This window comes from Orcinus orca, chromosome 5 (genome assembly GCF_937001465.1).
Source record: "Orcinus orca chromosome 5, mOrcOrc1.1, whole genome shotgun sequence".
Lineage (NCBI taxonomy): Eukaryota > Metazoa > Chordata > Mammalia > Artiodactyla > Delphinidae > Orcinus > Orcinus orca.
Genome location: NC_064563.1, coordinates 93,624,235 through 93,637,010, shown reverse-complemented (window position 1 = coordinate 93,637,010; position 12,776 = coordinate 93,624,235). Strand labels below are relative to the sequence as shown.

At 36.7% G+C, this 12,776-nt stretch overlaps 1 protein-coding gene across 1 annotated transcript in view; it reads left to right on the top strand.

Annotated features, from left to right (window-relative positions):
- LOC101286280 (T-cell receptor-associated transmembrane adapter 1) overlaps window positions 1-12,776 on the top strand; it is a 51,344-nt gene that overhangs the window by 27,512 nt on the left and 11,056 nt on the right. Inside the window, exon 3 of the mRNA XM_033432198.2 lies at window positions 7,304-7,340. Coding sequence (XP_033288089.1) covers window positions 7,304-7,340 — 37 coding nt within the window. The remainder of the gene's footprint in view (window positions 1-7,303; window positions 7,341-12,776) is intronic.

The following is a 12,776-nucleotide window of genomic DNA, read 5'->3' as shown; positions in this document are numbered from 1 at the left end:
CTCAGCAACGGTCGGCCTCTAGAGTGCAGCAGGCTTGGTTGGGATCAGAAGGGAACTGGAAAAGCAATAGACTGAACCACGGGCTTTTTATCAAACACTCCCAGAGTCTAGGATCTGCCACCGACAGCTTTTCTTTCCATTAAGCTGGGCAGAAGTATTAACCACGTGGCTTTCACCCTCTTGTGCCATGATTGAATTAGTGTGGTGCGCATCAAGTGGCACAATGTTTGCACACTGTAGGCACTCAACATAGGTATGTATGCTGAACACAATGGCAGGTGAATGGAGGAATGAAAGTTCAGCTATTTCTTGGGAGTGCTCTTAATATTCTAGAACCAAAAAACTCTTGGGGGCAGGACATTTAAGTGGTAAACAAATAGAAAAGAAAAGGTAAATACATTTTCTTTAAACAGATGAAAATAAATAAAGCAAAGTTAACAAAACTAAGTTAAGTACATGTGTCCAAGTAAAAGTACATGAAGCTAAATCAGAACAATGGTCAGATTCCAGAGAGAGTCCTTGATCCGCTTAAGAGTGTCTTAAGTGTTGATAATGCTAATGTAAGGTATGAAGAAGGCATTATTGTCATACAGATTTGAAAAACAAAGATGAGAGTCACTAGCAAATGAAGTGACATGGCTGAGGTCTCACATCTATTCAATACCAAAATCAAGGATAAATGCTCAGTTTTTCTAATTATCTGTTTAAAACAGTTTCCACCAGCACATGCTACTTTTACACTGTTGACCAAACGTCCTCAGCCAGAAACCCAACACTCGTTTAGGCTCTCTATTATATCATTTCTATGCCAAAGATGAAATTCCAGGTAAGCAACACATTTTCATTAGCAATGACTTCAGTAGTTATTTTTTATTTTCAAATATTTTTCAGACTAACAAACTTTATATGTCAGTGCAAGATGACCCATCAGATATCTAAAAAGTTTCCTTCCTTTATAGAAAGAAGAGAGCTAAGAGTAGCACTTTTCTTTGTATAATAGCTTAAGATGACTACATTTCAATTATTTTATTGAAGTATTTTATGAATGCAGATAATATTGTCACCTGAATTAGTAAAAGGTGAACTGAGAGCTGTAAGAGATGAAATAATTTAAGGTGGGAACCAGGACAAGAATTTATCTGAGCCAGTACTTCACTCTTGCTTGATTCCGGCCGAAATCCTCTGGAGATGTGTATGGGGCCAGGGAACAAGCGGTTTTATGTGTTTAATGTAAACCCAACTGTTTAACTTAAATTTTATTTAGCAAATTTGACCTATTTACTTTCAACCTAAATAGTCCTTTTTTTCAGCCCTATGATTGCATTGAATTGTGGGGAATATGTATGTTTAGAATCACTTTTTATCAATGTGATCAAGACCAGGGCTGGTCTAATTTTACTGACCTATTACTTCTGCCCAGAACTATTTGGCTGTACCAGTCTATTACAACACAAGGTGAATAGGTTTTCCAATTCTCATTTTTGGTTGTTTGTGTATTGGAATTTATTTACCCATATTCATACCGTTTTGCTACCATACAAACTTTTGGGGGGAGTTATTTGCTTGTGATGATTAGTTGACCACTGTTAAAAGACAGTTGCCTAACTAAAAAAAAGTGGGCTTTTCTTTTTTTACAAAGGCAGATTTTTTTTTCCTTCTTTCTAATTGTGCAAACCCAGGCATGCTATACGTGACTCTATTGTCTAAAATCAACAGAGTGGGAAAGAACGCTTAAAAAAAACAGGAAATTGTGAATGACATTTATTGATGTACTTTTAAAAATCAATTTCAGTTCCCTCAATTGTTTTTAAAATCACGGCTTTTGAAGTCAAGCTGACCTGTATTAGAACTCTGTTTTCAATATCTACCTGGGAGAACTTGTCTGAGGAACGTAACTTCTCTGACTCTCAGATTCCTTATCTACGAAATGTGGAAAATACTATCTAGACCATGGAGTTCTTGTGAGAAGTATGTAGATACCTTAGCACAGGGCTGAGGATTTAGTAGGTGGGTCCTGGACAGGGTACAGCCCACGTCACTGTTCCTGGTGGCCCGGGTGCTTCCTTCTTTCACTCCTTCCACAAATGTTTGTTAGAGGTTTACTATGGCTTCATTTAATTTTAATGACTGTTATTTCAGTGAACATTAGTTTCTCTGGTTTTTTCACCCCTCCCACCATCCTTAAACTCTCTAAGCCCTCTCCAGCTCTCATCCCATTTCCTGCCCCCGTCTCTTTATTATTTAACATGTCTGTACAATAACCTGAGTTTTAGTGATAACGGTTGTGTTCAAGTCTGTGAACATACAGGTTCATTTTAGAGAGTTTTCTGTAGGCTTCCATGGAGTTGGTTCTAAATATTAGTCTGTCTCCAATTAATTTATCTGAGCAGTAAAGAGCTAAAGACTTCTCGAACACATCCCTTTTCTGTACCCTCACCGACTCCTTCATGGTGATCTTATGCCCTACAGATGCATATGAGCCCAGTGGATTGCCCTGCAGCAGAGCCCTGCCTCTCCCTTTCTAAGGATGGTGAAAAAGACAGAGACGCCAGTGGGAGGGGGAGAAAAAGACACCTAGAGAGAGGGGAGTGGAGACATGCCAGAGTGCTCCAGTCTCCACCACAGCCCCCTGATGCTCAGGCCCCTCACTGCTGCACTGCGCCATCACTCCCACCAGCCAAAGACACTACGCCCTTACCCAGGTCTGAGCCAGGTCCCACAGACTCTGTCTGACCACTCCAGGCAGGATGAAGTGTCCAGCAGGGGAGTCACAATATTCAGCACTGGGTCAAGTATAGGGATGGAGTGTTATCTCATACCCTCATGTGCACCTTCCCATCCTTTTAGGACACCCTCTTTCCCCCACACCCCACCCCACCCTGAATACCCTAGACCTGCAATCTGCTAGGAATTATGGTACCACCCACTTCCACCACCGGGACTTGGGTTGGGTCATGGGTAGGCTCACCCCCGAGCTCATGGATCCAGAAAAAAAACAAAAAAAGACTGAGACTTCACTCGATCTTTACTCCTTAGGCGGAGCACATTACCCTGTGTCTTGCACTTTATAGACGTGCAAATTTAAGATTAGCCTTGGAACAGTGTTTGTTGTTGCCACATAAGGCCCTTTGTTCTTATCCCATCTCCCCTTTTTCTCTCTGCAGTCCATTCCCAACCACTCAAGTATTACTAATGACCCATCCTTTCTACCTCATATAAGCAAACAGCACTGTCTTTCTTTCTCACCCAGAGATTCCAAGTGGATTTGGGATTAGCTCTGCAAACTGTTTGACTCCTTTTCAGTCCTCCTGAAGACTCCTCACTGCTTTGTTTCTCCTGGACAGACAGACTAGAAGAGATTGCATCATATTAGCCAGTTTTTCTGCCCCTTGGTCTGTGTACACAATGCCCCTGCATCTGGCCTTATGTAGCTTTTTATTTCTACATCTTTGTGCTATTCTTTGTGGCTAAGAAACTTGCAAGATATGACTCCACCTTGGCAAACAGTTAGTGAGTAAGTTTTGCAGGTGTACTAAATAGCTTAAAAAAGAAAATCTCTATCCCAGCAACAGTGCAGTATCTACACATTCAATCAGATAGACAAGATAAGCCACTCCTTGATGTTTTCTGTAGCAGGGCTAGGTAGAAGCTTTGAAATGGAGTCCTCCTTCCCCCCAAATAAATCTTTCATTTGTATGTGATTCTTTGTCCAAATCTGTTCTTTACTAGGATTATATTTATTTCTTTTCCTGATAGGAATGCATTCACTTTTTCTTCCTTTAAGTCCCCAAAATATTCTTTATCTAAGCTTTCCTCTCTGTTTTGAGAAGGATAAAGAACTGCATGGTTTGCTCATACATCAAAGTCCTATCAGTGTATCTCCTATTTGCTAGAAAATTATGCCACATATTTCACATTAAAAATGTATCATAAAATTTGTATTATGGAGTTCAAACCATGTGTTCTTGTTTCTTGTTGTTATGTATCGCACATGGAAGAGTGAACACTATAAAGGGGAAACATAAAAGAAAATGTTAGCTCACACCCTTTCAACCATGAACCTGACCACAGTGTTTGTATCTGAATCACAAGAGAGGATTATGAAAACTCACCCAGCTTTTCTCACACAGAGTCTTGCAAACATAACTGCTTTATAATAAAATAAAAACTGTGTTTGATTTTATTAAATATAACTGAAATGTTTAAGTAGGTTTTAAATCATGCCAGTTACTTTTAAATAAACCTATAAGGCCTGAGGACAGAGCAAGCTCTTTTCGGGAGCCTGAGCTTGCAGACCTTTCTCCTTTGCCGTAACCTCTAAACCTTTGACTGCTATACCTCTATTGAAAGAGATCATATTCTATCACACTTCTTATGGTAAGTATTGTAAAACTAAAACCACGCAAGTACTGACTGTCCCACTCCAGATTATACATTTAAATTTTAAGAGTAGTGTGATGTGGTGACCTCAAACTTTTAAGGTTCCCTTTCAGGGGGCTTCTTCAATACAGTTGGTTTTGATGTGTAATATCCTTTACCCATTACTTATTTTCTCCTTCTTCACATTGTTTTAGTTCCCTTTCATTCCACCTAAGCATCGCATTATTATATTGTAGCCTTTATATAGTTGTTTCTCTTTCCTTTTTCACACAAAGCTTTTTGGTCTAAATCTTTTAAGTATTTATTTATTTATTTGCTTTTCTCTGCTGCTAATACATCGAACTACATTTTCCTTTTCCTTCTATAGAACTATCCTTTTACATATTACAGCAGTGTATTTTCCAGGCACCATCATTCATACTCTAAGCACCTCCAAATGGAAAATCCACATTATCTTTAAGAACTATTGGTCTGTTTGGAGAAACATTTTTACTCCATATCTAGTTTTTTAAATTCTATTTAAGTACTGTCATTATTTTTTGTTTGTTTTTATCTTTTCTTTGAATTTACTACTCAATTGGTGAAAATCTTCTTGCAAAAGGTGAGGTTTGATTATTTCATTTCAAATCAAGCTTTACTTATAATTTTTTTATCTTTCAAATAGCATTTAAATTATATCAACTACTTTTCAGCTAATCCATTTAATGAAGAAACTTCGTAATTCAAATCAGCACAATTACACGTGGCTTGCTGCAGGATATGGATTTAGAAATATAATATTGATAACCAACTTTGTCATTTTCTAAAATGTTTTTACATAAATTATTTCATTTATCTTCCACATCTACTCCATGATATAGGCATTATTAACACTATTTTATTGATAAACTAAGAATCAGTTTTGCAATGATTTTCATGTTCATTTGCAATGAAATGCATTGAAGAGCTGGTACCCAAATCCAGTGTCTTCTGATTCCTAACCCTGAATTTGTTCCATGATACCTCAGGCTACAGGTGGGCTAAATTCTTGTGTATGCACTTTAATTCCAGACAAATTTGAATAATAATTAATGACCTGAGTATAAACATGTACTTCATATAAAAAGAAATCAATACATACTTTATATTTGCCAGTTAACAATTTTCTAATCTATATTAACTAATTTTTATTCCTATGCTTATTGATATGTTTTACATTTCTCAAGCTTTCTGATTTTGCTGGGCTTCCATTAACTTGTGGCTACTGTGCAACAGTAGACTTCTCTAGGCTTCTCCCCACATCCATGTTGCATTCATACTCACAAAACTAGTCCGAAGGTAGTTGAAAACAGCTGCATCTTTTAGATGCAGTCCATGGTAAGACATTTACTGTGGGCTAGAAGAAACATATTTCTGACAGATCCCAAATGGGATTCATCACTTTCGGTCCCATAGCTGCTTCATGTTTGTGCTTTGCAAAAACTTCCCGCATTTGGTCCTTTACAGAATTCTTCCAAACACATTGACACATGACATATCCATTTCGTCCTCCAATGTGGTGATTTTAATAATTTGTTTGAAACATTATTTAATAATGTTTCTCTAAGAGTTAATGACCTCTCTGGAGAATCACAACTTTGTCACACATAAATCTAACTAAAAATAGTCTTTGTAGTTGTTTGGTGACTTGCTCAATTATTGGGAAACATTTTTGTTAGTTTCTTACCAACACACAGTGTTTTCCAAATGTTAAAACGGAAAGATCACCATTTGATTGCTATTGTCTCTGAGTCACTGTCAGAGACTTAGATAATACTGGGCTTTACTTTCATATGATAGCTTTTGCAAGATTTTGGTTTTTATTTAATGCCAGGTTTAATAAAATGCAATCAAAATATAATAAATATCATATTATATACAACTATTCAGTTCAAAGAAAATTTATTGAGAAACCAGTAATACACACTGCTTCATAATTTTGACCTTAATTATTAAAACTGAACTCTGAATTTCTCTTAACTTTCCCTATTGCCTCTCTAAAAATTTCTTGAAACTATTTTTTTCCAATTTTGAATACACATATTTAATTTGAAGTACAAATACTTCCTTTCATTTGCCTTTGAACCACCACCTCCAAGGTTCAACAGTGGATACTTTGAGATTTGACCCCTACTTTTTTCATGATTTTACAATCTTACATCAAATCTCCGGTCAGTCTGGTTTTTGCAGACCAGCATACTGTTTCCCTTAAAAGCCATTCTACTGTTTTGATTACTTTTAGAGACTGTGTTGCCAACCTTTTCTGGATTTCTTCTCCCTAGAACCCTTATCTCTCCTTACCTCTCTATTTTTACCATGTGGGTGAAATGTAATCATAACCAGAGGAACTTCCTGAACATTATTTTTATGATGTTGTTGTCACATAGCAAGAAATGATAATGGGCACTCCAAGATTAGATAAATAAGTAAATAAATAGAAGTGTCTTCTAGGGACTTTTTTTTTTTTTTTCTTGATAAGGAAGAAAAGCCTAACCAAACCAGCAAGGGCAAATAGGGAAATCTGTCAGAAGGAAGCAGAGGTGTTTTGTAGAACCTGAAGGCAGAGAGTACAGCCAGGCCCCACAACAGGCTGGAACCACAGAAAAGGCAGGGACAGGTTTCCAGTGTACTCCACTTGGTGTTTCCCTGCATGAAATGGCCACACAGCTGGGCTCTGCATTACTGCCAAGCTGCACCATGTTTTCATTCCAGATTACCAAGAGAGAACCTGATTGGCCCGAATCAGAGAATATCCTTATCCCTAGTTCAAACAGTGGTGGTCAAGTGGCTTGATTAAAGATGTTAACTGGCATTGAGGCTAAGCTCCCCTCAGAGCATGCTCTAGAAGGTTTAAGACATGTACGTCAAAATTTCTTTTAATTTGTCTATTTTGAATATCTTTCAGATAAAACATACACGTACTCCGATGACTACTTTCCCAGGTATGTAGAATATGAGTCATAGACTATGATTCCCAAGGAATAAGGAGAAATAACTAACGTTATATTGCTTATAGGTTTGGCTCAGGAATGTTTCACTTGGGTTAAAATAAAAAGTGAGTTTTAATTACTTTTATTTCCACCTGAAGAATAATAGTTATAATATTATTGTCTGCCCTAGTTACTTACTCATCCTGAGTCAGTGAGAGAGCTGGATGAAGGACAAAATGAAACTCTAACCTGTTATCTACAGAATCCTCATTAATTTTGGAAGAAGATATCCTAGATTAGGATTCAGTTCAGGTTGTAAAAATGTAGTCTAATTAAATATAGAATTGTGTGGCTCTTAAGAATTCAAGGTAGTAAGAAATCTGGCAATATTGATACAATTTAAGATATGCATGCACACCTACATAAACAAGGATGATTTGTGCGGCGCCATTTTTAAGGGTATTGCCAATAAATAACTCTAAAATAATATACAGTTATAGATATAACATAACTTAATCGCTTATACTTATTAAGAACGTTGCAAATCTGTGTAGTATAAAACTTTTTTTAAAGAAGGTTTATAATATAAAGCATAGTAAAGAAGTTTCATTTTCTTGGACAATATATTCTGACCCAAATGTATCATTAGATTGGAAATTTCTCTTTTAGGATTAAAAAAATCTAAATATAGAAAATTTCCTAGAGGATTCTTCAAGACCTTTTTGAAATGGTAAACTGAAAGGCTGAAAAGGTCTTTCAAAAACACAAAGCTTTCTCACTGTACAGGGTAAGACTGCAAGCTTTTTATTGGCCTCTAAAATGTCCTTTTTTAAAAAACAATTCTTCTCCGTGTGGAAATATCTCTGGAAGATTCAGATCTGGGCTACAGGCAGACCCACACAAAAAAGACAATCTATATTTTATGACTGTTTTTAACATTGGATTCTATAACATGAGATAATTTAAGTCATTAGTTCATTTCAAGAGTGATTTGCTGATTTGGTTACAACAAAAAATATGACAAAAAGAATCCTACATAACCATGTAGAAGTTAATCTGACGATTGATTTGATTCTTGTCATTTGAAAGGCAGTTAAGATGCAGTGTGATAGAAAGTCTTGTGATACTATCGTTCTACCAAAGACTGGGTTGGTGGTTTTTGGATTAGGATGGGAAGAATCAGAAAGAAAAATTGGTAAAACACTCATCTCAAAGCAAGCAGGCTCTTAGCTGCAGGGAAAATTCAGAAAGGAGGCTTGTTCTTTTATAACATTTGTTCCTCCAATAAATATTCATTCAACAAATAAGCATTTGTTTAGACAACAGAGATACAAAGATGAAAAGATGCGATCCTTCCCTCAAGGATTTAATAATCTGTTATCTACTATAATAAATCTCCATTTAGGCAAAATTTGAATATACAATGCAGATTGTATCTATTATAAAGAGGCTGGCATATTAATTCACAAGCTTATGTATGTACTTCACAGATTGTCTATTTCTCTGATTATGTAGTTTGGGAGCCAAAGTCACCTTTATAGGAGAGCATGGAGGCTTCAGAAAAAAACGAATGAACTATCTCCAGACATTAAGAAATAAACATTAAAACAGCAGGTGGAAATAAGGGCTATCTTTCTTAGGTAGGGCTAGAATTGTGGATGCTTCCTCAGTCCTTAGATGGTTCAAAGCTGGGTAGAAGGGAGGCAAGCTTCCCTCACACTGGGTTCCCTGCTGCACTGCCCCCCTGATCCTACTCAGCATCGGTTTAGGCGGGAAGCTATGCTGGAGGGGAAAGAAATTTGCTTCTCTGGTCTTATCTTCCTGCTTCCCCAAATCCCTGCCTTCCTACATTAGTAAGTCAGGAACATGATCACTTTAAAGACAGCAAAGCGTCTATATCTAATAGAAAGTTAAATATACACTTCCTGGTATTTACCCCTGGGCCACTTTATTTGTCCTTTAAACGTAATTCTACACAATTCTTGTCTTTTGATCTGTGTTAAGAGGATAATGCAGTGAGAATATCATCGGTTTGAGGTACAAACAGTTCTGGATGTTAATCACTCTTGCAATTACCAGGTTTGTAATCTTGGGAAAATGAGCATTGCTGAAGTGGAATTTTATCATCTGAAAAATATGGATTATAATATAATACTGTACTTACAAGGGTAGCTGACTGATTTAAAAAAAAAAAAAGGCTGAATGCTTTATTAGGTGAAAATTAAGGTCTAAGAAAATTCCCACCCGTTTGAATTATATTTACCCCTTAATTTAGGAAAGCAGTTCAGATTTACACTAAGCTTATTATAGCTCCTCAGTGTTCAGAGTCTCTCTCAAGGACTTAGGACAAATCCCCACCTGTTCCCAGGGTTGAGTATCCTGATGACAATAGAACTCCTGGGTAGCCTTCCCTGGTGCCTCAGACTTCCAGGTAGATATGCAGATGAGACCCTCACTGTGACCACTGCCACACTTGGAACCAAAGTATCTCCATGTTTTCAAGCCTTCTGTTTATTTGTTTTAATGTACAAGTAACCATAATCCAAGCTCCAACCCTGTGCGAATGCAAGAAGTCCAGTCCCTAACCTAAGTATTTTGGGGAATCCTCCAGAATGTGCTTATAGGTTCCAAAAACCTTATTCTTGGTTGCCTCTTGGGCACCCCTAGCTCTGTGTCACTGCTCTAGTTTTCTTTCCCCATCTTGTTTAGAATTCTTCATGCTGGCAGATCTTTCCAGTCTCTTTTCCCCCAAACTTTGACAAAGACTCTTCTTTTCAAGGGCTCCAAAGCACTGGCAATATAAGCTCCTGTGTTTGACTGACTTTACAAAAAGGTAGACATCATTAGAAGGACATATGAACACTGATCAAGAGAATAAAAATTTAATGTTAGATATCATTGCCTGAGAGTCCATTAACTTCCCCCCTCATAGGAAATACTACTGGTTCTTAGCTAATCCTAGCCATACTAACCCTAGTTATACAAAAATTGCTGGGGTTTACACTTTTCTCCTGGACCAAGGGTCTATCTTTGATATCCACTCACCCCAAATTCAAGAAACCTACACCCATGGCACAGTCCCTGCCAGAGAAAGTAAAAATTTAATGAGCATATACTCAGGAACACATTGTTGCAACAACTTTGCCTTTTCTCTCCTCCTTCATTATTGCTTTTCTTTCCTTTTTGTCTCATTCCCAGCAGTATATAAACAGACAGTACTGTCTGACATCTTTTTGAAAAAAAAGAAAAGAAAAGTTCCCTTGATATTAGATTGCCTATAGTTACCTCTCCATTGCTCTGCACCCTTCATAGCAAAACTTGGAAGTGCTAACTACATTCTGTCCATATTTGCTGACTTTTCTTCCTCTTCTCTTCTTTCTTGAACCTACTCTATTCAATCTTCTGTCTTCAATAATCCACTGACTCAGCTTTTGTCAAGATCACCAATGAAATCTACATGGCAAATCTTAGTCTCATTATACGTGGTCCATCTGTAGCATTTGACACATTGACACTCTACTTCTTGAGACACTTGCTTCTCCAGACTCTGGGCCACCCCCTTTTTGGTTTTCCTCCTCAATTAGTAGCAGTTTCTTCTCCTTTGCTGGTTCCTGAACCTTCGACAAGAGAGTGCCCAGGGCTCAGTCTAGTGAGCCTCTTCTCTATCTACACTTATTCCATTAGTAATTTCATCCTCTCTCATGGCTTTCAGTAACGTTTAAACACTGGTGAAGCCAAAACATATACCTGCCTATTCAAAGAAATGTCTACTAAGCAAATCAGGTTAACACTTAGCAAAAACAACTTCTGATAGACCCTAAGCTTACTCTTTTTTATCAATCTTACAACTTCCCAGCCCCTTAAAATAGTTTTATTTAGTTTTACAGAAATCTTTCATTTTTATTTGGATATTGGAACCCTACATTTATGTCATAGAATTTGGGAGCTGAAAAGAACAATAGGGATTAAATAATTTAATATCCTTGTTCATAAATAAGGAAACTGAAATTCAGAGAATTTATGTCCAAAATCACCCATGCAGAAGTAATGATTTTTTAAAAATTGAAATTACTTATTTAATCTACTTAGATAATAAAGTATTTGAGGCATTTTCTTTAAAGCACTTCACAATAAAATAATAATAAAATATAAATACAAACTTTAAAAATAGAGACTAGAGAAAATTTATATGAAAGTAGAAAATTTGAACCCTAGTAAAAGATGCAATTAATATTATTTTAAATCTTGGAATGTCAGTAAATGTGCTGATTAGTTAGAAGATCATTTCAGACATGTTGAGAACAGTGGAGAATCTGATCTGGACCAAAACTCAGAGGTGTGCTAGTCTGGGCATATTTATTAATATATTTTAAATAGTAATCAATCTTCAACATAAAACACTGCCAAACATTTGTGCTTGAAGTTTATTAGATATTTGCAATAGGCTGGAGCTATTTGGCATTGCCAAGTAAAGACATACATTTTAATTTGTTGGTTAGGCAACTGCTTCTTTATAATAGTTTATTTGCAATGATTAATCATTTGAGACCTGCCTGTAGACACAAGGCACTGCATTATAAATCACGTCTTATTTTCATTCATAGAGAATGAAATGATGTTCATTTTTTGGACATGATTTATCATTTGCAGGTTGTATCTGCTATCTGTGTGGGCTAGGAAAAACGGATGGATTGTCTTATTAAAAATTCTTCACCTTTTGCTATTATATTCTCTGTATAGCCAGAGAAAAACCATGAGCAGGGACTATTCCATATCCCAATATTAAGCTGTAGTGAATTACCAATGGAAAGAAAGGTTATGGATGAGTTTCTTTGTTATCAGATAAGCGAAATACATGCCAGGATCTGGATCTTCAAATCATTTCATACAGGTATCATTTGATCTGTTTTTTTTTTTAACGATACCTACATACTATTTACATATACTGTCTTCTTTCAGAAGCATGGGAGTAATATAGGTGTTCTGCCTTGAGATAAGAGTTCTTTTTCCTTTGATGCTATTCCCTCCAGCTCTCAGTGATATGTAATCTCAAAGTTAAAACATTTGCTGATGTTTTATGAAATGCCACTCTCACTGCCTGAAATGTTCTTCTGTCCCCAACCTGCTATTGTGAAAGCTGGTCACCAGGGCCATTGTCACGGTTTGGTGACAATGGTAGGTTGCCTACTGTAATCCTAATAGGATTATTCAGATGAGGCTATAAGGAAAGTTAATCAAACATCAAGAGCAAATAGTATTCAGAGCTTTAGGACCAGACTTGCATTACAATCCTAGCACTGACAGTTACTATGTGTCTTTTGACAGTTTACCTCTCTAGCTTGCAAATTCCTTATGTGCACAATGGGGCTTTTAAAAAATGCATCTCCTAGGGTTGTCCTGAGGGTTGAATGAGCACTGGCATAAAGAAAAGCTTTCACAATTGTTATT